This window comes from Balaenoptera physalus (genome assembly GCF_965194825.1).
Source record: "Balaenoptera physalus genome assembly, chromosome: 14".
NCBI lineage: Eukaryota > Metazoa > Chordata > Mammalia > Artiodactyla > Balaenopteridae > Balaenoptera > Balaenoptera physalus.
Genome location: NC_138893.1, coordinates 85,590,763 through 85,618,107, shown reverse-complemented (window position 1 = coordinate 85,618,107; position 27,345 = coordinate 85,590,763). Strand labels below are relative to the sequence as shown.

Genomic DNA, 27,345 nt, shown 5'->3' with positions numbered 1-27,345 from the left:
GAGTCCTGAGTTTAATCAGAGGAGAAAGCTGACACAGCCAACCAAGTCAGAGGAAAGCGCCAAGATACATTTCTTTAGTTTCTGGAAACAAAAATCGGGCAGACTCCGCTTTCAGCTACGATCTAGCGGCCGGGATTTCCAGCGCTCCGGGCCCAGCGTTTCGCGAGGACCCCCCTGAAGGGCCCCCAGCTCCGCCGAGGCCGCGCCCAAGGGGCCGTCGTTACCCCCTAGAAAGGCCCTCCGCCGGCTCCGCCCTTGCCCGCCCAGGCCCCGCCCCGGCCGCGCGCTGTTCCGCTCAGCTCGCGGACTCACTTGGGCGAGCGAGCGGCGGCGCTCGGCCTTGTGGCAGGCGGCGAGGGCCGGCGAGGGCGCCGGAGCCGCGGGCAGCGGCGGGGCGCAGGGAGGCGCGCACGGGGGCTCGGACGGCGCGGTGTTGGCCGCTGCGGGAGCCGCTGAGCGCTCTCACCTTCAGTCGCGCAACTTCGAAGCCAGGACGCGGGAGCCAAGGGAGCGCTCGAGCCCCGGAGCCTGAGGAGCGCAGAGAGGGGCGCGCCGGAGCCTGGCCGGAGAGCGGGCGCCGGGTACCCATCGCGCTCCGAGCGCCGGGCAGCCCTCTGCGAAGCGTGGCTGCCTCTGCCCTCACGGAGGGCACGGGCTGGCGCGGCCGGGCGCCGGGGAGGACGGCGAGGAGGAGGCGGCGGCGGCGGAGACGGCGGCGGCGAGGCTGGGGCCAGGGAGAGAGCCCCGGGGGAGAGGCGCCCGAGCCGGGCCGCGGGAGCATGTGGGCCCGGAGCGGAGCGCGGGGCGCGCTACTGCTGACACTCTTGCTCTTCTGGGACCTGAGGCTGAGCCAAGCAGGTAGGGAGCGATCGGGCATGGGGGAGGGGAGCGAGGGGACCCTGGCGCCTCACTCTGCCCTGAAGTTGAGGTGGTCCATCGCTCCGTCAGTGCGCACAGGGAACGCGGTAAGGGCGCCCAAGTTAAAAGGTAGATTTCTCTGCCCCAGCAAAGTGGGCGATGGCGCAGCCATCTCGCGGGGCGGGGCGGGGCGGGGGTGTTGCTCAGGCCCTCCAGCTCCCGCCTGGAAGGGAGAGATCGCTTCTTTTCCCTGGAACGGTATCCAAGTCGGGGTCTGCGCCTCCCGGAGTACCGGCCTCCGGGGGACTCCTGGTTTCGCGCGCGCCTGGCAGCGGCGCCGAAAAAACACAGTCGCTGCACGGGCCAGGTGTGCGCTCGCTTGCCGTTCGCCGGCAACTTCCTAGTCCAGGTCCCGGCTCGCCCAGACTCCTAGCGTGGCACAGACCCGAATCCGCAGATCGGAAGGAGGGAGCGAGAAACCTGGGGAGCACGGGAAGCGCGGGTCCGCTCCGCCAGCCAGATGAGGCCAGCTTGCAGGGTTTTGTTATCGAAGGGAATAGGGCTGTCTTGTACGTACAGCTTTCCTCGAGATCTTGGGATCCGCAGGCCTGGAAGAATTTTTTTTCTGGGTGTTGGTGTTGTGTGTTGGGGGGAGGAGTACGTAGTGATCCTGACGAGTTTCCTTTTAAATGAGTCACTGACACTCTCCCCGTCTGGGAAGCCGACAAGGTGCGCTCTCCACGCTCCTACTTCAGACCCAGCAAGATGCCTTAAGGGAGTCGGTGGGCTCCTAAAATAAAGTCCCTATTCCGCCTCTCCCGCCGTGGTTGTGCACACGTCTCGCTGGTCTGTAGCTGGGCCGGGCGTAGCTGACTGGGCTGCGTCTTCCTGGGGAGCGGGTGGACACACGGGAGCCAACCCATCTCTGTCTCTGTCTGTGTCTCTGTCTCTCTCTCTCTCTCCCTCTCCCTCTCCCCCTCCCTCCCTCACCCCCCCCCCGCCCCCCGCCTCTGTCTCTCTCACTCTCTCCCCCCAGAAACCAAGCACCGGGCTTCCGAGGTTGGGTGGGCGTGGGCCGCATCCTGCATTGACTCCGAAAACTGGTGCACAAAGTGGACAGATGACGCAGCCCTCCCCCCCTCTACCTTCCGCTTGGATGTTGACGTCCGCCGCCCTCCTCCCCTCCGCCCCGAATATCCCACGCCCGCCTCTCCCACTTATAGTCAGCTATTCCTCACTCTGGAATTAATGATTCCCATGGCCCAGGAGTGACGGCTTGGTTTTAGCACATACCCCACTTTTTTTTTTTTTTTTTTTTTTGCCAGGCCTGTGTTGTAAAGTTACGACACAATCATTTGATCCACGTTAATTATGATTTGGGCAGACTCTGGTATTTAAAGCAGTGTTTTGAAGTTGGAAGGTAATGATGGGGGAGGAAGCAGGCTGCTGAGTGACCAACTTTGTTTTAAAGAGTGCAGTTGGGTGTGGGAGGTGCTGGGTTGGGGTGTTGGTTTCTGGTTTGGGGGTGTTTGAGGGGAGGTGATTGAAGGGTTGCGTGAAGTCTCTGTAAATGGCATATGGGCAGGATTGGGTCTTGGGAAGCTGTGTTTGGACCGGCAGGGCAAGAGTATCAGAAATAAATACTGGGGTTACTGAGGGTGGGGAGCTGGGGAGGCAGGAGAAAGACAAGACTGGTTGGCCTAGAGCTCTCCAGAGCTGCAGAGTAGGCTCTGCTGGGGAGGCTGGGGGTGGCCTGCCTTGCCCGCTTAACAAAGCCTCTGGTCCCCACCTTCCCCAGAAGAAACCCCAGGCCCAGGGCTTTGATGGATTTGAGCATGATTGGTGCCCAGCCAGAAATGGGTGGCTAATACCGGGCTTTGATTTCTCACCAGCGAGCAGAACTGGCGTTGGAATTGTGCTCATTACTTAGCGCAGCAGGGGTTGCCTGTCCACCAGCCTTGAGAGGGGCCAACTGGTGGGGGCAGCCTGCTGCCTTCCCTTTGCCCTCAGAAACCTGCCTTCAGGAGAGAGAACATGCCCCTTCCTCCTACACAGCCCTTGTACTCTAATGCCACAGGCACAGAACATTTTTCAGAATGTTCTTTAGGTCTTCCCAGTGATTCCTCATGAGCTCCATTGCACAGATGGGGAAAATGAAGTCCAGGATGTAGCCTTTCCTCAAATCTTGCCTTCAAGTGACCGCAGATCACAGATTTGTATCCAGGGCTCCTGTCCAATAGTGGGCTGATTCAGGCCACTTTGGACTCCTCCTTGTGGTCCCATCCATGGGAGGGGGAAGCTCCTTCTTGGGCGTGTGCAGGCTCTCCTCAAGGGGCAGGCACCTCTCTCTCCTTCCCCCGCCCCCATTCCCAGTGAATATGGGAATGAGTTCCCTTTCCAGCACTGAGAATTTTTTTTTAAGCCATAAAGTTTGATGGTGGAGAAATCAAACCTGGAACCATAAACCCGAGACTCTTAGAAGATTTCAGCAAGTGACTGGCCAGGAGAATCCACTTCAAAAGCCCAGGCTGGCCCTGGGAATCTCCTCCCACCCACTCCTCAGCCTTTCCTGGAGCTTTTAATGAGCCTTTCCTTGGCCTCTGGCTGGGATGGTTGAGAAGGAACCAAGGTGTCATGATAGCACTTCTTTTTAAGGTGCAATTAAAATTTCCTAGTGTCTTTCTAAGTTTTCCTAGTGTCTCTGCTGTGTGTGTGTGTGTGTGTGTGTGTGTGTGTGTGTGTGTGTGTGTATGTGTGGTGGTGGCCTGTCCTTGTCTTCCTCTACTCTGTACCAAATGCCCATTTCACTTAAACAAATGGAAAATCAAGAGCGTCTTACTGGGTTTTCTCATTAAAGTGAAAGTACCACTGCAGGGGAGGAATTTTGTATGTAATTTCTCTCCCCAGCCCCCAAACTGGGAATTCCATAGGATGAAACAATTCCTCTCTCTTCCAATCCACTTATTTAACTGCTGAAGCTTTGGGACAGGCCCTGACTTGCCCAGGACTACACTGGGACTCAGGGATAGAGCTGAGATTTGAACTCAGGCCTCATAAACCTCATTCTAGTTGTGGCTCCTTTATTCCACCTGGGCTGCAGACTGGCCGCATGGGTCTGGGATTGAGATTCTGAAATCAAGGCCCAGCTAAGGCAGGCAGCTAAAGATGAAGTAGGTTTGGTAGCTGAGTTAGACTGGGACTTGCTGGGGGATGGTGGAAAGAAGTTGGGAGCAGGGACCTGGGAGAGGTGGAACAGGGCTGGGCCAAAGGTCAAGGTGAGACCCTGAGACCAGGCAAGTGCCCAAGGGTAGCCTTCCAACACTGATCCTCTCAGCAAAAGCCCCACCTGCCCCAGGTGAGATAAATCACAAGCCAGCCTCAGAGCTCTGTACCCATTTGTATAGTTGGGGGCAAAATAGGTTTTTACTTTTTTATTTTGAAGCTTTGGGGGCTCATCTCCTGCACTCACTTTGTTGTTGAGTTTCTCCTGGACTGAGGTACTATGACCTGTTCCTGGCTGTCAGACCACGTCATCAGGTCTGCCTACCACTTCCCCTTCCTTTTTACCAGCAATGTCTTCTAAGGAGGGTCTGGGCTGCCTAGGACTTTGGGGATGAGGCTGGAGGGGAGGTGGATCTCTTACATTCCAAGTGCTTGGTTAGTGATTCTCATTGGCCCATCCTGGAGCCTCCTCCCGGGCCTGCTGGCCAAACATATGGTCATTTGAACCTTATCGCTGGGGTTGGAGTAGCAAGGAGGCACCTTGGAGCACCCTGAGGCCTGGAGGAAAGGGAGGAGAGGCAGGGGTCATAGGTTGGGGTTTAGGGGTTGCCCTCGTGGGGCTGGGAAGTAGAGAGAAACTGCTACCTAGGCAGGCTGGCACCCAGGGACAGAGAGGAGGAAGTTGGCCGCTGAGGCCAGAGCTGCTGATTCTGGCCTCTTCCTCCTCCTCCTCCTCCTCCTCCCCAGTTTTCTAAACAGCTTCCACAAATAGAATCATTAAAGCTGTGAAGGCAAAATGAAACCAAACAAGTGTATTCTGTGCTTTTCTGTTTCTTTCCTTTTTTTAAAGGAAAATTTAGAATACCATAATTAGAATAATATGAGGAAGGGCAGTTTCAGAAGGGTGGAGGGAATGTGTGCCCTCCATCCTTTTGATTTGCTTCTGAAGTTGGGCCTGGGCCACCACCTCCTGCCCCCCTTGGGCCTGCGCTCAGCCGGGTGCTGCTGGAGCCCGGGGAGTTTCTCCCCCACCCGACCTAGTGCATTTTGGTGATAGTGCATTTTGGTGAGCCGGGGCCAGGTGAGACCCCGTCCTCCGTCCTCCGGGCTTTTTGGGAGAAGCCTGGCTCCTCGCTGGGAGTTGCGTGGGCGGCTAGATTGTGCTGGATTCGAACTCGGGTCAGCCGCTGCCCTCCACGACCCCGCAGGGCAGGCAAGCCCTGGCGAGGCCCAACCACCGGTACCCCATGGCGCCCCTTTCTCTCCTGTCCTAAGCTTCGGAGAGGCTAATGGCAGTGAAAACATTTGCTGAAGTGCTGGCATACATCAGCCGCCTCCCCGCTCCCCCCACCCTACCCCTTTTGTTTCCTCTTCCTTCTCTCCCAAAGCCCTGGGTTGCTGGAAGCTCCCGAATTTACGCTTGCGGACACAGCGGCCCGGTTAGCATCTCCGCCTGGTGGGCTGATTCAGCGCGGGTACCTGGGGGTTGCGCGCACCTCGGCACCGCCCGCTCCCCCTTCCCTTCCTATCCTGAGCCACCCTGATCCCCCTTGGCCCCTGGCCAGTCCCCTCCACCCCCTCCCCTGCGGAGCTAAATCAGTCTGTGGGAGCCCGCAGCTCTCAGGGCACGGTTGGTTAGGGAGTGAGCTCGCAGCAGAGCCTCCCTCCTTCTCACCTCCCAGAACAGGCTGCCCCCAGTGCCTCACAACTTCCCCGCCACTGGGCGGCTCTTTTCTCGAGGAAGGCAGGATGTGGGTGTGAGAGCATGCATGGAGCAGTGAGCGTGGTGAGAATGTGTATGGAGGAGGTGGGCGGGGGCGGGAGTGTGCAGTGGGAGGTGAGGGTAGGTGTGGTGCTGCATTGGGTGCTGGGCGTGGAGGTGAAGTGTGCAGGGGGAATGAGTGTGTGTGCTGAGTTGTGCCTTTTGCATATGGGATGTGTGGTGTAGGTGGCTGTGTGTGTGTTTGGGTGGGGGAGGTATGCAGTGTACATATGGGTGCAGCTGTGGTGTGTTTGTGTGTAAATAGGAATGTGTTGTGTGGGGACGGTGAGTCACCACCAGGCTTGGGAAGCTCCTCTCTTGTATTCTTAGGGATGCCTGTTTGAGGTGGGACCCAGGTGAGCAGGATTTGGTCCATTTGGTCTGAATGCCAAGTTGTGGAGTTGGAAGGGAGGAAGCTGGCTTCCCCCACTGAGGGCAGGTGGGACAGATTGGCCACAGACAAGCCCTAAAGCCAGTCCAGGAGCTTCAGTGCCTACCCCCAGGAGGACAGGGGTCTGAGTCCTGGGGTCTCCTGCAGTCAGCTCCCAGCTTCCCTAGAACAGTGACAGGGCCTGTGGTTTGAAGATCTGCTCTGACCTGGGTCAGGTTCATGCTTCAGCCCTCCAGGGGGAGTGGGGTGTCCACTGAAATTTGCCGGAGAAGAGGCAAGCAGAGCTTGGGTGAGTGGCATCCCTCATGGAGAGCAACATGGGCAGGCACGGCTGGGCCTGGGACTCTCGTGGATGCAATTAAGAGGACACGTGCACACACGGACACATACATGAGCCCTGGACTCCACTGTTCCTCATTTCCGTGGTCACAAAGTGCTCTCCTGCTTTCCCAGTTCCCCTGCCATCCTTAACTCTAGGATAAGGTGTGCTGTTGTGGACCAGAGAGACCTATAGGAGAATCACAGCTCCACCAATATACATATTGTTTTACAGATTATAAAACCCTCATATGTAAGACCTCAGTTTGTCCTTGTAAGAACCCCACTGGGGAGGTGGGTGCCACTTAGGAAGCCCACCTCAGACCTGGGTCAGAGCCAGAGCAGCCCTGGCCCCAGCCCTCAAGGTGGTCACTGTGTGTGAGGGATGCTGATGTCCACTCCAAAAAATGGTAAATGACATTCCGAGAGCCCCTGTATGTAGCAAATGAGAGCAACGACACTACAGCTGACCTTTGAACAGCTCGGGGTTAGGGGCGCTGACTCCCCAGCAGTTAAAAATCCTCTGTCTACTACCTCAGCCTCAAAAATAAAGGAATTGATAAGTGACTCACCCAAAGGCAGGAAGCTGAAATGGTTTGGATAGAATCAGGACTCAAACCCTAGTTCTTTTGATTCCACATATTGTAATCTCTAATTGAACATAAACTCATCCCCACAGTTAATTTTTTTTTAAACAGTTTTGTTTTTTTTTAAATTTATTTATTTATTATATTTATTTTTGGCTGTGTTGGGTCTTCATTTCTGTGCAAGGGCTTTCTCCAGTTGCGGCGAGCGGGGGGCCACTCTTCATCGCGGTGCGCGGGCCTCTCAGTGTCGCGGCCTCTCCCATTGCGGAGCACAGGCTCCAGACGCGCAGGCTCAGTAGTTGTGGTTCACAGGCTTAGTTGCTCCATGGCATGTGGGATCTTCCCAGACCAGGGCTCGAAGCCGTGTCCCCTGCATTGGCAGGCAGATTCTTAACCACTGCGCCACCAGGGAAACCCCCCACAGTTAATTTAAAGATCTGTAAAATGAAAATACAGGTACTATGTTTATTGAAAAAAAATCTGCCTATAAGTGGACCCACACAGTTCAAGCCCGTATTGTTCAAGGGTCAACTGTCTATTCAGGGAAGAGAGCCTTGGGGCTTCCTGGAGGAGGTGATGTGAGCTAGACCTTGACTCTCTTTTTTGGGTCTTTCTAAGAGCATTTCTGAAGAGGAGACAAGATGGGGGCAGGGGTGAAGAAGGCCTGAGACTTCTCCCACTCTTGAGAAGTTGGCCCTGTCAGCATCTGCAAGGCCTCTATCCTGCGTGGACACCAGTCCTTGGTGAGCCAACCTTCGGCCATATTTCCATCCTGGCCTTCCCAGGCCCAACTGAAGGGATGTGCCTTGGGGGACCCACCCCTCTCAGCTACCTCTTGCACTGGAGATGAAAAGATTTCTTATTCTTTGATTTGCTCTCTGTGGTTCTTGAAGATGGAGCGCGCCCAGAAAACGCTTTTTAAGAAATGGTAGGGATTATGTTGGGGATGGAGGCATGGGGAGGTATACTTCTTTGCCTTCTGCCAGGCGCCCACCAGAGAACACAGAGTGGGTAAGAAGGGAAGCACAGAATCCTCAGCCCAGCTACTTCCATGAGCCAGTTGGAGGGGGCGAGCTCACTTCTCTTCACCTCCAGGAAGCCCCAGCCCCTCTACCTACCCCTCCTCACAGAGGCCCCTCCCCAGGGCCTCAGCTGTGGGTGCATGGTGTGGCCAACTGGGATTCTGAGGAGTTTAGCATAGCCCCCCAGCATTGCCACTTACTAACTCTGTGGCCTTGGGCAGTTCATGTAATTGTGCTCCGCCTCAGTTTCCTCATCTGTAAAAGGGGGATGATAATAATAATATTGTCCTCACAGGGTTGTTTTGAGGATCACATGACCTGATATATTATAAAGCACTTAGTACAGGGCTTGGCACACAGTGAGCTCAGGGAGCGCTCAGGCACAGCCTCCTCAGGAGAGAGCCGTGCGATGCCAGAGATGTCCTCCTCCAGGGGAGTTGGGGGAGGAGAAAGCAGGGAGGCTCAGGACCTAGAGGCCCAGCAGCTCCTGGCCTGCGAGTTAGGGGACTCTGGTTTTTGCTCTTTGTCTGCTGTGTGACCTTAGGCGAGTGCCTTTCCCTCTCTGGGTCCCATCTGTAAATTTGGGATGGGGGAAAGGTGGAAGGATGATCCTTAGGGGCTCTGGGGTTTTTGTCTGGTTCCATCTGAAGAGGCCCCAGCAACCAACAAGAGACAGAGGTAACCATGGCCCAGAACCACTGTGTTTACAGAGGCCCCTCCAGAAAGTCAATATATCGACTGGAATGCCCTTGTGAGCATTAGGCGGCCCTGGGTCTCTCTCTCCAAAGCTATAAATCACCCTCTGGGACCTCGGTCCCTTTTTCTTGTTTCATAAGCAACTCCTGCCTCACAGACTGAGAGCCCCAGATGCCAAGCAGGGCCCGGGAGGCAGAGAAGGACCCCATCGCCAAAGGCATCCTGGGCATGTGAGCAGAGAGGCACTTGCTGCCCCACGCTGCCACCGCCACAAGGCTCAAGGGGGCCCTCTGGAGGCTGTGGCAGGAACACACTGTCCAGACCTGGCCATCCCATCCACTGTTTCATTTCTCAGGGGTGGAGGGTGGCTGAGCGCAGGGATGGGGAATGAGGACTCCTGTCACCACATCGGGTGTTGGAACACACCGAGCCCTAAAACTTGGAGCACATGGACATTAATTCAATCTGAGCATGTGCTGGGCTCTGGGGTCAGAGGTGGGCAAAGTACTGGCCTGACCCTTGAATTGATTTGTGTCTCTTCTTGAAGCATGAGCCACGTGCCAGGCCTGTAATGCTGGGGTGCAACAGGAGTGTATGATGGGGCAACAGAGAGGAGCCCTTTTGAGGACGAGCCGAGATGTGTGTGTACTGGGAGGGGTCTGGCGTGGTGCTTAGAGGGAGGGCTGTGCAGTCAGACTACTTGGGTTCAAATCCTGGCTATTCCAGCGTCTGGCTATGTGTCCTAGAGCAAGTTGTCTACCCTCTCTGAGCTTTAGTTTCTTCATTTGTAAAGGGGGAGTGGTAATAGCACCAATCTCATCAGCTCCTTGTGGAGATGAATGAGATAATGTATGCAAATGCTTTGCACATTCTAAATCGCTCAGTAAAACTCACTGTCCACCTTCTCCTCCTCCTCATTGTTATTGGTGCCAAGTATTGGGTGATAACAACAGGAAATCCTTCAGCTGTTGAGAGAAGCTCCTGTGGGCCCGGGTGGTTGGTCAGGGAAGGCTTCCTGGAGGAGGGGAGGATGGTGCTTGACTGGCTTTGGAAGGATGAGCAGAGCTTGGGTGAACCGAAAGGGCCTTCTTGGTAGGGGGTGTGTATGTGAAGGTGTGGGGTGGGAATGTCTGCCACATCCACCCAGGAAACGGATTCTGAATTCAGCCATCTGATCATCTGGTAAAACAAGACTTCTGGAGCCAGGGGTCCCTTCTTAGTGGAAAGAGCCAAGGTTTTGGAATTAAAAGGATTTGACTCTTACTGAGTTCCTGGGCCAGGTGGCTCAACCTCTGTGTACCCCAGCGTCCCCATCTGTGGGGTGGGGATGACCCCGCTGACTTCACTGGATGGTGATGTGATGTGAGATAGACATGCAGTCCTGGCACAGAGTAGGTTCCATTGATTCCCCTTGGCCTCCCTCCTACCTGCCTTTCCCTGCCCCTAGTCTGGCTGCCCCCTTGGCTGGGCCTGGGCCCTGCTTCTCTCCCTCTACATCTCTGGGCAGGAAAGCAGGGGAACAGAGAGTTCCTGGTGGCAGTTTCCTCGTTGACCAGAGAGCCAGGGAGAGGGGCAAGAAGAAGGAGGCTGCCTTTTCTGGTCCCTGATGCCCACCTGGGCCTGGTGGCTATCAGGAGGCATCCCTAGGGTCTGGGAGGAACGTCTTCTGCTGAGATCACCCAGGAGACTGCAACCCCCAGAGGCCCTGAGTGGTGTCTGGAGGCATTACTGGTGTCAGGAGACAGAGCCGAAGGCAAGCAGCTCTGTAATGCAATCAGAGGCGCCCGCCTGCCCAGCCTGGGCCTGGGCACCCATGGAGGATGCAGAGCTTATAAGAAGTTGAGTCGGGATTCCAGGAATGTTGTTCCTGGCTCCCCTCCTCCATCCCACCTTTGGTCATTCTGTGACACAGCAGGACAGAGGCTCAGAGACAGAGGAGTGACCTGGGGTGGGGTGGGGTATGTCTCATGGGGCAGGTTCCCATCCTTCTCTTTCTTGTCACCCAAGCCAGGGCCCTGGGGACAAGGAGGCAGGGTCAGCGGGTGGAGACAAGATGGGGTTAAAACAACTAGATGACAGGAGAGCAACTGTGACATTAGGTGCCTAGGGAGCCTGGGTCTGATTTGTCTGATTTTGCTCGCTCGCATGTCCCTGGCACCCAGCGCAGTTCCTGGAACACAAAGAGTGCTTGATAAACACTTGTAGAACAGATGAATGAGGAACTCACGCAAGCCTTCCTTACCCAAGAGGTTGCTGTGACTCACTCCCAGCCATGCTTTGGACTTGCTACTGTAGATGCGCACCCGAAGAATTAGAAGATGCTCGTTGCTTTGCTTACAGCCCCACCCCTCCCCCGCTCTGCCTACCTCTCTCCCTTCATTCTCTCCTGCTTTCCATCTTTGGTCACTTACTATGCACAAGGTACCTTGGATGTCAGAGCCAAGTCTTCAGTGGTCAGAGCCCCTAGGTAGCAAAGAATTTACTCACTGAATCCAGTGGAACCACAAAGAATTAATCGAGGACTGCCGTCAAGTGCCCTCTGCCCCTTTGTGTGGAGAAAGCAGACTAGCAGACATTTGCTGGGCTGGTAAACTTTGTACTTATCTGCAAGGTGGCCTTCACAAGCCATGGCTGGCTGGTCCAGGCCCTTTAAAGATGTTTGTTTCCTGGGAATTCCCTGGGGGTCCAGTGGTTAGGACTCTGTGCTCTCACTGCTGAGGGCTCTGGTTCGATCCCTGCTTATGAAACTAAAATCCCACAGGCGACACGGCCAAAGAAACAAACACAAACAGACAAACAAAAAAAGATGTTTGTTTCCTATTTGCAGTCCCAAGCCCATTGATCATTCCCCTCCACCTTGCCTTCTAGTGGCTCAAGAGAATGTCCATTGCAGGGACATTGGCCCTGGGGCCTGGGAGCAAGTGTGGGCTGAGACAGTATATCTGAAGGTTCATGGGCAGCGTCTGACTGGAGGCCTCAGCCCTCCAGAGCAACTGCCAGCAGCGTCTTGGCAGGAGCTGGGTTTGATACAGGGGAGCAGTTTTGGCTGCAGAGTCTGGCTAAGCCAGGCTCCCTCTGGCACTGCGTCCAGTGTTAACATTCAGGGAGCATCCCTGGGAGATTAAACACCCCCAGGCCCTTAGCCGAGGCAGCAGTAGTCCTGGGCCCACTGCCGCGCTCACAGCTGGGCACCCACCGGCCCTTGCCAGGAGCCTCTAACACAGGTTCATCTGGAACTCCTGCCTGGCAGCCCGAGATAGCCAGAGCTGATGGACACAGCAACCCCTGCTGCAAATCTGATCTAGCCCCACATTTTCCTGCTGGTGCATCCCACTCTGTACAGACGCACACATACAGAAAGAGTCCTAAACTGAGGAGTGGGAAACCTGGATTCTAATCCTAGCCGGCAGCTAATCTGCTGTGTGGCATTGAGCTAGTCCCTTTCCCTCTCTGGGCTTCAGTGTCCTCATCTGTCCAGTGCAAGAGGGTCTGCCCTAGAACCAGTAAACTGGGTTCAAGTCCTGGCTCCGACACTAGCTGTAATTCCCCTAGCCTGCATCGCCTCACTGTGAAATGGGGGTCCTGATTGGTTGTTGGGGAGATGAAAACGAGATGAGGCATGGTCAGTAAAGGTCAGCTCCCTTTTCTTTCTACCTGGGAGGAAATCAACCTGCAAATCGCTGGTTACACCCCTCCTTTCTTTCCAATATTCCCCTCTTGACGTGGGGAGTATTAGACATAAGGTTCAGGATGGCCCACAGGGTGACCTGGTGAGCCGCCTGAGGAGAAGCCTGCATTGTCATAGCATTTGGAAAGAGCACTGGACTAGGAGTCTGGAATCTTCAGCCCTAAGGCCAGCTGTGTCTGTACAGAGTGGGATGCACCAGCAGGAAAATGTAGGGCCAGATCTGTCTTTGTGTGACAGGCAAATCACTCACCCTCTCTGAGCCTCAGTTTACCCATCAGCAAAAGGAATAAAAGAAGCTGAACGCTAGGCAGGGCCCAGGGAGAAAATGCCTGGACAGGTGCTTTGGAAACTTCTTCAAACCCCAGGGGCCACTCATCTGAGGTGGAAGGAGGCCAACACAGCAGGCTCTGTTCCCCGAGGGGCTGTGCAGAGAGCTGTTCGCTGTGGGGCAGGCAGGAGAGGGCCTGCGTTTCCACTTCCCTGGCTGGAACCTCCCGCTGGCGGGTGGGCCCTGGCTTCTTCCCGTGGCCTAGGTGGCCACGGCTATTGAGGTAGATGACAAGAGTTTGGGTCGCTTCCCATCCCTCTCTGCTCCACACCCCAGAGTAGGGGAGGCCAGGGTGCCACGTCAGGGAAGGTTAGTGTCAGTGCTGGGTTTGAGGTGTCCAAGCCAGCACGCCATCTGCCATGCCCACCAGAAGTTACATAATCCCTCGGCCGGCTGCCTGTTCTTAGAAAACAGGACAGTCAGGACCAGCAGGGAGTGGAGGTTAGGGTTTTCTTCCCTCTGCTTTGTTCCCTCACAGCCCAGCACCTCCCAGGACCCGTCTTCATTCTCCGAGTTGTTCCCACACTGTCTGGAGCCTGACACATAAATGCTGGGACCGATCAAGGCTGAGATTGGAAGGGGACGTGGCAGGCCTTGAGGGCTGCTTGCTGCCTGGCCTTGGGGCAGCCCGCATGGTCGGCAGCCCTCACAGCGCATCACAACCGTCCTCTGCTGACCTCGGGCAGGATGGGCTGAGGAGGGCAGCTCAGGGTTCTGGGAAGTAGGGGCAGGCCCTCCCCTCAGTTCCTACAGAGGTATACCCCTTCCAACACCTTATCAAATAATAAGCATTTTTAATATATCCAAGTAACAGCTAAATAATGCTGCCCATGTAGTACTAAGGCCTTTGGAATCACTGAGACCCAAGATCCAGCCCTGTCTCTTTTATTTGCTAGCTGTGTGATGTTGGCCAGGCTACTTCACCATTGTTAATCTCAGTTTCCTCATCTGTGAAATGGGGATGATAAAGCCTGCTTCACATAGGTATCTTGAGGATCGAATCAGACAATAATGCATACAGAGGACAGAGAAATTGTTCAGTAAATGATAGCTGTCATCATTGGTATCCAATTCCATCCCCCCTTTTTTTGAAGAAAATAATATATAATGACTAAATCTTATTTATTCTATTTTTTAAATTAATTAATTTATTTATTTTTGGCTGCGTTGGTATCTTTGTTGCTGCGCGCGGGCTTTCTCTGGTCGCAGCAAGCGGGGGCTACTCTTCGTTGCAGTGTGGGCTTCTCATTGCGGTGGCTTCTCTTGTTGCGGAGCACAGGCTCTAGGCGCGCGGGCTTCAGTAGTTGTGTCACGTGGGTTCAGTAGTTGTGGCTCACGGGCTCGAGAGCACAGGCTCAGTAGTTATGGCGCACAGGCTTAGTTGTTTCACAGCACGTGGGATCTTCCCGGAACAGGGCTCAAGCCCATGTCCCCTGTATTAGCACGCAGATTCTTAACCATTACACCACCAGGAAAGTCCCCTTATTTATTCTAGAAAAAAAAAGTTGGTTCAAAATTAATCTATTAATATTAATAGCGTGTGCCAAATTAATATCATATACCATATTAATGAATCTAAAGAAACAAAATCATATGATTATATCTATAAATGCTGAAAAAGCCTTGGACAAAATTCAACACCTATTCATGATATAAGCATTCAAGGAAATAGGGATTAAGGGATACTTTTTAGTATGATAAAATACACACACACACACACACACACACACACACACACACACACGTATATTTATATATATATATATATACACCCTAGTGCTAAAGCCAGTATCTTATTTAATGAGGAAACGCTAAAGGCACTTCCATTAAAATCAGTAATAAAGTACGGACACTCACTGTCTCTTTTACCATCCAACACTGTGCTGGAAGTATTAGCCAATGTAATTAAACAAGAGAGATCAATTAGAGGCACAAGAATGGGTAAAGAAGAAGTAAAACTATCCCTACCAGATATTAAAACATACTATAACGCCTCTATAATTAAAATAATGTGGAGCTGGTGCCTGAATTGGCAGATAGGCCCCTCGAAGATAAGAGAAAGCCCAGAATTAGACCCCAATGCATGTGGAAATGTGGTATATGCAAGGGTGGTATCCCAGATCACTGGGATAAAGAGAGACTTTTAAATAAATGGTGCTGGCCATTGCGTCCCTCTCACCTGCTTCTTAGAATACAGCTACCCTTAGTTATAACTTGTTGATTAACCAATCACAAAAGCGTTGGGAACAAGATATTGCCCACTCTGTATTCTGAATGATATTAAAATAAATAACACTAGAAAACTAAAAAAAAAAAAAAAAAAGGTGCTGGGACAACTGAGTAGCCATTTAGAAAACGATAAACTTTGATTCATATTTCACACCAAACAGAAAAATAAACTTTAAATGGATTAGGGATCTAAATGTAAACAGTTATACCATACAGGTAGTACTAGATGGAAACTCAGGTGAATTTCTCTTTAATTTTGGGACAGGGAAAGGCATTCTAACTGTGGCTCAAAATCCAGGATGATAAAATTAAAAATTGATAAATTTTATTACATAAAATTAAAAAAAATTTTTACAATAAAGCACCCTAAGGAAAGTCAAAGGACAAAATATTTGACAAACTAAGAGAAAATGTTCATAACATATGCCACAGACAAAAGACTAATATCCCTAATACATAAGGCACTCTCAAATATTGAGGGACAGAGAACCAAAAAATCTGATTAAAAAGTGGGAAAAAGACATGAACAGACAATTCACAAAATAAGATGTAACAGTGACCCTCAAACACATGAAAAAAATGTTACAACTCACTCATAATTAGAAAGACGCAAATTAAAACAACTCTGAGACACCACTTCTTACGTACAAGACTGGAAAAAATTAAAAATTGTGACCACACATTCCATTGGGGAGGCTATGCGGAACAGGCACTTCCAGACACTGCTGGAGGAAGTGCAAATTGGTAGAATCCTTTGGAGAACTAATATGGCAATACTTAACAAAACTGCATGTACACTTTATTTTCCGGCCCAACAATCCTACTTCTAGAAATCTACCCTTAAGATATACCTTTATCAATACAAAAATGCTTATGCGCATGGTGATTCATTACAGCGTTATTTGTAATGGCAAAATACTGGAAACAACCGAACACCCCAGTAGAGGAGCTGAATAAACTATGGTACAACCACACACTGGAGTGCTATGCAGCTCTAAAAAATGATGCTGGAACTCTTCAAGAACTGATATGGAGAGATTCGTAGGACATACTGACAAGTAAAAGAAGCAAAGCACAAAATAGTATCTATAGGATGCAACCTTTCATGTAAGAAAGAAATGGATATAAGACCAGGCCAGACCCAGACCTCTCTTCTCATTCTTTTTTCATGGCCTCTTGAATACATTCTGCTTCCTCATCAGATGCCCCTTCCCACTCTGCTTATAGATCCAAGCAGTGAGCCCTGTGTGGGGAGACAGATTCCCTGTGCTGCCCCCGAGGAAGATGGAGAGGAGAGGGACAGGACCCCAAGTGCCATCCCTGCCCTGGCTTAAATTGTGACTCCTGGCTTTGTGTGGTCCTACAGCCCTCTGGGCCTTGCTTTCCTCTTCTGTCAAATGGGGGATAATGAATCCTACACCCCTGGCCACACAGACAAAGGGTGGGACCAACATCATAATTAGTTCATGTGGGCAAATGGCGTTGCATGATGTGGAATACGTTATTTATTATTTACTTACAGGCTCTGCACGTTGCTCCTTGGGACTCAGATGGGTCTTGGATCCTCTTTTCCAGTCCCTTGCAACACACACATGCGTGCACACACATATACACACACACACACACATACACACACACACACACACACACACACACACACACTCCATTCTATACAGAACTGTGGAAGATGCTGAGGTGGTTGCTTTATTTGCTATTTCCTTTACCTGTGAGGTTCCCATCCACATATACTCCGTCTGCCCGCCAGGTGTGTTTCAGGCCCTCTGAGCCCCTGGCCTCCCTCCCGCTCTGGGCCTGCTCTCGTGCCCACATTGGCCAGTTCGAACACACTGTGTCATTTAGGCTTTGTAATGACTCTAGGAGGAAGGTCGTAGCAGAGGAGCAAAATGGGGCTCAGGGAAAGTGAAGTGACCCCCCCGCCAGCCTCCCAGCTTTTGGGTCAGAGTCTAGTCTAGGTCTAACCCTAGCCTCTGGACTCCAGATTCAGTGCTCTTTCCAGGAGTCCACTCTGCATCCACTCTCCAGGGCCGGAATCAGGGCTTATCCCCTGTGTACCTCCCTGGATGTCCCCGTGAGCGCTAGCTGCTTGGTGATAACTGGTGGAGTGATTGGGTGGTGAGTGAACAGAACTCGGAGCTGCTTTGTAAAATACAGAATCCCCCACTGATGTGATTCTGGCCTCAGTAAAGCGCTGTGGATTGTTGGGCAGAACTGGGCTTTTCCCACAGGCTGGTCACAGCCAGCATGCTCAGTCGGCCCCTCTCTCCACAGCCTGCGCCATTTTAAGGATTGGTCCAAGAGGGTATGTGTTCATGTGGGCGCCTGGGGAGGAACATTAGCAGCTGCAGGGGGTTGTCTGCACCCCTCAGGCCCCTGCAGGTCCAGTGGTCTGGGAGGAAGGGGCCGAGCCAGACCTGCGTCTCCACAGAGCAGGAGGGGCCTTGGGCAGGCGGTGGAGGGCATAATTGCCGGAAGGTCATGCTCCGAGCCCTGAGAACTCTGCTTGCCAGTCAATAAGTCGTTTATTACACCCTTGACAGCATCCTCCTCTGCCCCACCCTGGGTCCTTGCAGCTTGCAGAAGGAAGGGCAGGGCCAGCTGAGGGTCTGGACTCTCCAGGGAGAGAGGCCACTGGGAGCCTGAAGTAAGCCAACCTCCCCACCTCCCCATCACGGCCCACTGGACCAGACCGATTGCCCAAGCCCCCAGGGGCCCTGATCACTGATGTAAAGAGCTGGCTACACAGAAGTTCCCAGGTGCTTGGGCGTCTCCATCACACTGCCCTGGACTTCCTTTCCAAGGTTCCTTCTGGGGAATTGTAGTGCTTGCCAGGGAGGGTGCAGTCCTTAGAAGGCAGGTAGCGACAAAGCAAGTCCAGAGATGATGTGGGCAAGTCAATCCCCTCCCTCTGCCTCAGAAGCCTGGCAGACCTTATAACGGGGCACATGAGGGCCCAACGTCCTCTTGGCTTGAGCAAGAGCTGGTCGTGAGAATCAGCCACGTGCTGTCTTTGGCTCCCCCACCCACCATGCGTCCAGCTGGTGCCCATCGCTCACAGGTGTGGAGCACTTCATGCAAAAAGCACCTTCACAAGTGAAGCTGAGCTTCTTAACAACCACAGGACATCGTCCGGGTGAGTGCTTGCACCACCACCACCCGGCCCCTGCTTACAGCTGGGGGAACTGAGGCAGAGGGAGGGGGTTCACTTGCCCACATCATCTCTGGACTTGCTTTGTCGCTACCGGATTTTCCCCACTTACCGGCCCCTCTCCACTCTTAACGTGGCTGAGAAAGATCAAGAAGATTGTCTTTCCAGGGCACCCTGTCTTACCTACAGGTTTTACCCAGGAAACTCAGAGGGAGATTGAGAGGAGCTATCAGGGCTTTAGCTGTGGTTGGTCCGGGAGGGTAGCAGGTACAGCTGTACAGGGAACAGGAGCTCTCCTCACTCCGTGGCCCTGCGAGGGAAGGTGCTGACGCAGCTCCTAGCCTCGCCCTCCTGTCCACATGACATTCACGGTGGAAATAAGGGCTGAGCAAGAACAAGCAGTGGCCTCTTTCAGTGGTCTGTCCGCAGAGTGACCTGGTGACCCACCTTGCCTCTCCTGGGCAGGGATGTTCCAGAGACAGCCGGCCACCTTCTCTCTGCCCACCCTGCCCTCCCCTCGACGTCAGTCCTCTGACCCTGAGTGCCTGGGCCACCCGCCCCCTCCCCAGAATATGCCATACCCTTCCCTTGTATGCTCACCAGGGGTGGACAGCGGGACCAGCCTTCCACATAGGGAAATTCCAGCTCCCACTAAGTTCCAAATTCCATGGCCTTATCGCGCACCATTTTTTCTGACCTTTGATGGGCTTCCCAGTGTGGGAGGAAGGACCTCCCCACCCTCAGAGAGACAATGGGAGGAGGCCCCACTTTCCCACCACCCAAGCCCCCTGGGTGTATCAGGGCCTTGTACCTGGAACACACAGGTTGTTGACACAGAGAGAAAGAGCAGCAGGGACTTTGGGGGAAGGGTGTACACTGGGCCTGACAGTGACTCATGGTGGAGTCATGGTCCTGTTGAACCCTTTCAGAACTGAGATGCCACACCAAAGTAAATCACTGCCTCTTGCTGAGCCTCCGTTTCCCCATCTGTTAACTGAGGAAGCTGGACCAGGGAACTCTGAGGTCCCTGACAGATGTACATTTTCTAAAATCCCTTTATTCCAGCCACTGTTGAATTTCCTGAGAGCCAAAGAGGGCAACTGTGACACCACTGGCCTCTCCTCAGCATTTCCTGTGTAGCCAGGACCTGTAAACAGGGGTTTTGATGAGAGTGTGGGTCTGCAGCTGACAGGAGGCTGCAGCTTCCACGTCAGTAAACATGCCTCTGCACGGGGTGCTGTCACCACTGACCTTGACGTGGCCTGCTCCTTCCTGCCATCTGGGTCCCAGCTTGGACGACCCTTGCTCGGAGAGCCCTTCCCCGATCCCCCTGCCTCGTTTGTTTTTCTTCTAGCGCTTATTACCATCGGGAATTATGATTTGTGTATGGACTTACATGCTTGCTGGCTTATCGTCGGTCGCCCCTCTAGCATGTCAACTCCACGAGGACGGGGCCATATCACTCAGTACTGTACCCCCCAGGTCCGGGACAGCGCCTGGCACAGACTGGGCCCTCGATGTCCAGGTGCTCCATGAACAAATAACCAGGGTTGTACCTAAGAATCTCCTAGAGTTTTTTGGTTTTTGGTTTTTTTCAAAATTCACATGCCTGGTCTTTGCCCCTAGCGGCTCTGGTTTAGGAAGTCTGGGCATATGAATTTTGACAGAGTACCCCAGGTGACTCAGATGCACGCCTCTTGTTAAAAAGAAAAGGGCTTGCTGGTTCTTAGCCTTGGCTGATCAGTGGGATCACCTCTGCCTGGTTCCCGCCCAGAGATTCTAACTTAACTGGGCTTAGCGTCTGACCTGGCCATTGGGAGCTTTAAAAGTGACTCAAGTGGTTCTGTCGTGCTGCTAATGTAGAGGCCCCAGGATCCAATCATCGCCAAGGCCTCTCTGGTCCAAAGGTCTGCCATTCTTGCAAAGCCCTGCAAAGTTAAGCCACTGTTTCTTCCAAACCTCCAATGGGGGTCAGCTCCTTGCACAGATAAAGAAAGTGACACCCTGCTTGACCCTCATAGGTGAGTTGGGAGCGTTGCCCAGGGCCCCATCGCCCTTCTCCAGTGACTTCCCAGGAGCGACTGGTGGCTCTCTGCTCTATCCAACCTCCTTTTCCCGGCAAGATGGCTGAGCTGTGTTGGAACCTGTCTCTTCCTCTCCCCTGATAGCGCACAGTTTTAAATAAGATCTTCATTTACCAGAAGTTCACACCACAGCTTATGTGTTATATGAGAAGCCGCAGTCTTGTGTTCGTGGGGGAAATTCTCTGGGACGTGATCAGGGGGCTGGAGGAGAAGCGACGGCAGAGGGGTTGCAGGAGGAAGGAGGAACCTTGGGAATCCGAGCTGGCGCCTGCCCTGGCCCTGGCAGTGCCATGCTCCTCTGGGCTCTGCATGGTGGCTGGGGGGAGGTGCTACCACTCTGCAAGCTGACCTCACAGCTGCTAGAAGGCTGGGAGCTGGGGGGTGGGGAGGGAATGTGATGTCCACGCCAGCTCTGCCAACTGGTGCCCGCAGTGCTGTTCCGGGTCATTTATGCATCTTCAGTTGGTTAAGCGGGTGCTATTGCTGTTGACGTGTCAGCTGCCTCCCGCCTTGCCTTGGAGGCTAGGATTAGGAAGGGATTTGGTGGCCAGGGACAGACACCACTCCTCCCCCATGGCCATCCTGCCTCACTTCTTCCCAGCCCAGCCTGTGCAGCATCTAAATCAATAAACAAATTCCAGTTGGACAGCACTTTACCATTTCCAGTTTTTTTTCCATGCAATCCTCCCAGCCACTCTGTGAGGTGGGTGTGATCACCTTGCTTGTACAGAGGAAGAAACTGAGGCCAGGGGGTGGGGGTTTGAGTACCTCATAAAAGACTCCTGTGGCAAAGCTGACCTTGTGCCAAGATTCCTCTCTGCTCTACCTGCACCTGGCGGGGGACTAGAGGGCAAGGCGCTGTCCTATCTTGCCGTGTGGTCTGTGGTATTTTTACTGCAGCAGTGTTTGTTCTGGGGGCCTGAAAGCCGAGAGATCAGGGATCAGGTACCAGAGTGCCCTGTGACCTTGAGCAAGGCTGCTTCTCCCTCTGGGCCTCAGTTTCCTGAAAGGTGAACCAAAAGAATTGGATTAGGTAGTCTTTTGGGAAGGTGCTGCCCTGCAGCTCTTCTTTGCAGGTGTTCAAGCGCCCTGGCAGGGAGGAGATGTGGGGAGAGGGTCCTGCAGTGGACCCGTCATGGGCTCCGTGGTACAAGGCCAATGTGCTTGTAATAAATATTGAGCTGACAGATGCTAAGCCGCATCCCCAGCCTCTGAATAAATAAAAAGTTGCCCAGAATAACAGCCCGGAAAATGCTGGGGCTCCAGCCAGCTCTTACCTTCGCCCCTCCCACTGGCCATGCCTCTGTGCCTCCTCCTCCCACTCCCATCCCCCTCCCCATCCCCTGTCCATCATTCACTCCAGCCCCAAAGGTGGGCGCTGTCCCAGACTGGCTTTAATTCACAGCCTGCCCCCAAACCCACATCCCCCCCACCACCCCAGCTGCCACAGCAGCTAATGAGAACCAGGCCCTGCCGATGACAGCTGGGGGACAAGCCAGCCAGGCCCTCATGGGGCTGGGGATGGGTTGGGGCACAGGGGAGCATGCCTTTAATCCCGAGTGCCTGCCAGAAGCCTTTCTTCATGGACACTCCCTGGCGTTTTTGGCTTCTACCCTGGGAGATGAACTAGCCGAGATCCAACAGGAAGCTGACCCACTCTGACTGCTCCTGGCTGAGGCCACCAGGAAATTAGGACCAGGGTGCACATAGGTGGCCCCAGGGTGTTCCCAGATACATGGCTCACACTTAGTTTGATGTTTCTCTGATATGTGTATCAGTACGTGTTTCCTGTCCCCCAGCTGCTGGGTCAAGTGTAAAGTCACAGAACGTTAGAGTGAAAGAGACATCTCCCTCATTTTACAGAGGAGGAAACCGAGGCCCCAGGGTGGGGATTGGGGGGTGAGGACACCTGCCCAGGGTCACATAGCCAGACAAGTGACAGAGCCTGGATATGAAGCCAAATCTAGGGCCTGTGCCCTTAACCCCCACTGACATTGCCCTTCTGCAGGGGCCTTTGTTAGGGCCCCACAAAGATGACGCCTCATCCTTGGGGTTTAGCCCAGCCCCAGAGGAGAATGTCCAGGCCAGGGGATCATGGCTCCTTGATCCTATTCTTGGTTTATGGAGCACCCTGGGAAAACATTGCGCCATCAGAAAACCTGCTTTCTGCTTTGTGAGAGGGACCACTGCATGCGGGGGAGCCAATGCCGAGAAGCAAAACCCCCTGCATGGCCTTCTTTTGGGCTCCCACGCTGTGTGAGAACCGGCAGGGAAGGCTCCTGGGTGGGGAGCACCAGGCAGAGCACAGCCCCCCTTTGCACGGCCCTTGCTGGTTTCCACAGACATCTCTGTGGAGGATCCCAGTAGTGCAGTGCAAGAGGCAGCGGGGGTTTTAATCCCCATTCTGCACGTGAGAGCGCTGAGGCATGGCCAGTCAGGAACTTGGCCGGGGTCTTGTGGCCCAGCCAGTTTGGGACTGCAGTGTCCGGGGACTCACCTCAACCCACCTCCCTGGTTCTCTTGGGGAGGTTCCAGGGCCAGTCTGAACAAGTAGGGCCTGAGAGCTGGGCTGGAGAGGGGAAGATTTGGTGTCTAGACCCCCTCCTAGGCAAGGCCAGATTCCCTTTGGTCCTCAGGCTCTGCTGGCCCAGAACAGACCATGCCGGCCCCCTCCCTCCCCAGTGCCCAGGGCGGGTCCCCCCTCCCCCTCCCCGGCTGCAGCTGCAGGGCCTCCTCTGCTGCAGGACTCCTGCCCTGCTGCTGCTGCCTCTGACATTCCGCCCCAGAAGATAAGGATCCTGTCTGGCGCCTGAGTGCTTTTTTTCCTCCTACTTTCCGAATCTGTTCCCTGATTATCTGCAGACAACCCCTCAGTAGGGGGGCCACCTGGGAGGGGGCTCAGAGCACAGAGAAAGGCGTGGGGGAGGGGGACCAGGAGGCATGCAGCCACCCACCTGGGGTCTTGACGGCCATTTACTAAGCCCCCACTGCAGCCTGAGCCCCCAGCTCAGCAGAGAGCCGAGGACTGGTTTCCCTGGGTGGACTGACCCACTTCAGTGGGAAGAAGAGGTATGTGGGCTGGGGGCTGGGATGGGGACAGAGGATGGGGTCAGTTCCGTGGTCAGCGTTCCTCAGCAGTGGGCCTGGACAATGCCCAGAGGGGATGTGGTGGAGGCTGCCGCCAGCCAGACGGCCACATCCTGTGGGAGATGCTGGCCCTTCCCAGGCCAGACAGGGTCTGAGGACACTTAGGGACAGGGGAGGGAGGGTGCTGGAGGGCTCCCAGCGTCCAGCCTCCAGCTCTGGGGACTGGTCTCAGAGAACGGCCAGGGCTCGCATGGCCTCCTGGCCTCAGCCTGAAAAGGAGGGGCAGCCCCATCCCCTGGGCCTAGGCACCATCAGAGAAGCCCAGCCTTAGCAGGCCCGGGCTCCCCCTGGAGCACATCTGGTCACATTCAGGCAGCGTACAGACAAGGAGACCCGTTCAGAGTGAGAAGGGATCATGCCCATCTCACCCCCCTGGCAGGTCAGATGCTCTTCCGTCTTCCAGGGGTCAGGAGTTTGCATCATGGGCTCCACTTACTGGGAGTTGGGAATCCACGCCTTACCACTAACATACTGTGTGATCTTGGGCAAGTTCCTTTCCCTCTCTGGGCCTTACATTCTTCAGCTGTACATTGGGGGGTGGGGGGAGGGCAGCCTGTGTGAATGAGGGCACACAGCCTTCTCTCAGTGGGGGCGGGAGGTGACAGCAGAGACCCGAGCCCACAGATACCACCTCTCCAAACCTTGTCAGACCTCCCAGGGTTGTTGTGAAGATTAAATGAGATGTAGGAGGTGATACCCTGGCTTGGAGTCGGTGCTCCATAAATACAAGTATGGCCAGCTGTTAGGAGCACAGGCTGGGGACCCCAGGACTGTCAAAGCTGCTGCAGGAGCCTGGGCCATGGGGTGTCAGGAGGCTGAGGGGCCAGCCCTCTCTCTCCATGAGTATTTGCTTGTGCAGGCTTTGGAAAAGGCCCTACACCTTCCCTGCCCCTCAACCTCTGCTCACCGTCCCCTCCCCCACACCCCTAAAACCATTTGGGGGAAGGGAAGCTATGCAACATCATTTTTTATGGCTTCCTGGCCCCGGAGCCAGAGGGCTGAGAGTGGGGTGGTGTGGGCTGGATTCCTGAGCCTCCCCCTCAGAGCCTTCAGCTCGTAAATATGAAGCCGAAGCCGGGGCTGGGAGGAGCTGGCCGTTAAGCTGTCAGCAGAGCGCCCACTTAGAAAGTCGTAAAGTGTTTCTCGGAGCTCCTCGGAGCTGGGCCCAGGCTCTCCCACCCTACCCGGATGGACAGCGACCTCCTCTTCCATGTGTGCTGGGCTCCCTCTGCCTGAGCCCCCATTTAAACCCACCAGCCACTCGTGCTTCCTCCCCATTCCCACCACTAGCTGTGCCTTGGTTTCTCCTCTGTGCAAAGGAAGTATGGGGAGGCTTAGGCTCAGGGGTCCCTGGAGCTCTTTGAAGACCAGTGGAGATTTCAAGAGGCTGTAAGAGGGATCTTCTCCTGGATTTCTCCTCCTGAGAACATTGAAGCCCCCATTATTTCTAATTCCCTTCTCTGTGCCTAGCCTAAGGGGACCCAGAACCTGCCCCAAGGAGCTCTCAAAATTGCGGTTAAGGAGAGAGCTCACGTTTTCTGTAGCTCAGAGGAAGAGGGGTCTCCATGGCTGGGATAGAGGAAGGCTTCCTGGAGGAAGCAGGAATGTAGGGGCAAATGGGCCTGCCTGGGGTGGATCACAGCTCAGAGCCCAGGGTGGGTATGGAGTGGCAGAGGCCAAGTAGCCAGGACCTGAACTTTGGGGCTGTGAGAGCCATGGAGCTTTGTGAACACATTCCCCGAGGACCCCCTGTCTCTTGGTCACCTAGACTCCTGCTTATGTGGACAGGCTCTGGCAACAGACTAGGTTCAAATGCCACCTTCCCCACTCCTTAGCCATGTGTCCTGGGACAAGTTAGCTTATCTGAGACTCATCTTCAACCTCGAAATGGAATTAATAGCAATCCAACCCATAATGTCCATTGTCATAAAATTTAAATGAGAGCATGTGAAGGGGGAATATTGCTCAGTGGTCAGGGAACTTTGGAGTCTGGTAGCCTGGATCCCAAACTCAGTTCTACCTCTTAACCAACCGTGTCACCCTGGGTAGTTATTTCACCTCTCAAGGCCCCAGTTCTCCCATCTGTAAAACGGGGGTAAGAGTAGTGAAGATTCGATGTGAGCTGTTACCATGTGCAGCGCGTACACTGTGGCTGGTACAGAGTAGGCGTAGGGTCAAGTGTGCGTTGGGAGCCCCTGCCTCCGTCCTCACTCAGCCTGCTGCCTCTGTAGGTTGGGGGAGGAACAGCTTTATTGAGAGCAGGAATGATCTTTACCAGGGCTCCTTAAGTCCTTTTTTATGTTTTAAAAAACATTTAATGCTTACCCTAAGGCAAGTAAAAACAGTAAAACACCAGCCAGTCCATTTTCCTTGTTCATGGAGAGGGAGTTGGGAGAGGGGGGGTGGTAACCTGAGCTGGGAAGGCTGGGGAGGGTGGGGAGAGGCCCCTGTCGGGCAGGTAATTGGGGATGGAGGGGCCTCCTCTGTCTTCCCACAGGGGGGTGGGAGAGAAGTGGCTTCCACTGCATCGCCTCATTAACTTCACCACAAATAGCCCGACTGCCTGTAACTCCCTCAGGCAGAAATCAGGGACCGTTCAGAAACTAAATAAATAGGAGTGTGATCATTAAAAATAAGACGGCGCTGGTGGCCCCTGCCCCAGGTGGAAAGCTTGCTTCCTGTTGGAAACACCAGTCTCCATTTGGAGTCCTGGGAAGGGACTGCTCAGGGAACCCAGGGGTAGACTGTTCTGGAGGGTTCTGACGGCTACTGAAGGGGGCGGACACCCTCCAGACAGCCTTGGTCCATGCCCAGGGAGCAGGGAGGCAAAACTGTTGGGGGATCACTTTTGCAGAGTTGGTGTTGTCTTCCCCAGCCTTCCGGTGACCCCAAGCTTTGCAGCTCCGCTCACTCTTGTCCTGAGTCCTCCCCACCTGCCTCGACCTTGCCAGCACGTGAGGCCCCGGCTCCATGCGTCTCCCCTCCCCACGGCATCTGCAGTCTCCCACTGGGCCTCCTCCAGCTCAGACTTGGAAACTGAAGCCTGGTAACTTCTTTCCCTGCCCTTGAGCCACCCTTAGATGGTCGATGGTGGGGGAGAGGGTGGGTTCAGGTTTGAGTGGCCTGTCCTCCAGCCACCCCAAACCCACACTGTCTATTCCTGGGGTGCCTGTGACCCAGGAGAGGCTGACTTACCACCTCCTCTCACCTCGCAGACACCTAGCAGTCTGGGGTTCACACAGCAGTGATGACTTTCGGGGTAGTAGGGTGGGTTTTAGCAGCAGCCTGGGAAGGGGAACCATCTTCCATAATCTAGGGTCAACAGAGACCCCCTCCCCCAGGAAAGCCTAGTAAAGGGGAAGGGGCACTGAAGCGGCAGCAGGTGCAGGGAATGAATGAGACTGACAGTAGCCATCTCGTCAGTGGGGTGGGTGGGACACGGGAAGGCAGGCTGTGGGTCCCTATCCTGCCGAGCAGTTAGGAGCTCCCCCCATCCCCCGTGAGTCACCCGGATGCCCGATCACTTCACCTGCGCCCCATTTCCTCCCATCACCCCTGTTGCTACCGCCTAGGAGCCTGGGAGGGTCTATTGAGGATCCCAGAGAAGTGTCTGGCTCAGGGCTGGTAAATTGTTACTGCTCGGAAGTGTATGCTGTGCCTCTCCTGATGCTAATACTAGTATTTGGTGCTAAGCTGGACTCCACCTCCACCCCACCCCACCCCGTTCTCTGTTCATCAGTGCAAGAGCAGGGCTCCCCAGGTGGGCGGTGGGCAGCAGGCTCCTGGGCCTTGAGTGATAGCGAGTGCCAGAGGGTTCCTGGGTGAGCCTGAAGCCCAGATTTCTCAG

General features: G+C 54.3%; 1 protein-coding gene across 3 annotated transcripts in view; it reads left to right on the top strand.

Moving 5' to 3' along the window:
* The window catches only part of UNC5B (unc-5 netrin receptor B), an 86,419-nt gene continuing 59,074 nt past the window's right edge, over window positions 1–27,345 (top strand). For 2 of the 3 annotated variants that reach the window (XM_082424440.1, XM_082424442.1), the window contains exon 1: window positions 42–858. In XM_082424440.1, coding sequence (XP_082280566.1) covers window positions 780–858 — 79 coding nt within the window. In that variant the 5' untranslated portion in view covers window positions 42–779. Of the gene's footprint in view, window positions 859–27,345 lie in introns of all 3 variants that reach the window. The other variant, XM_082424441.1, reaches the window with a different exon arrangement.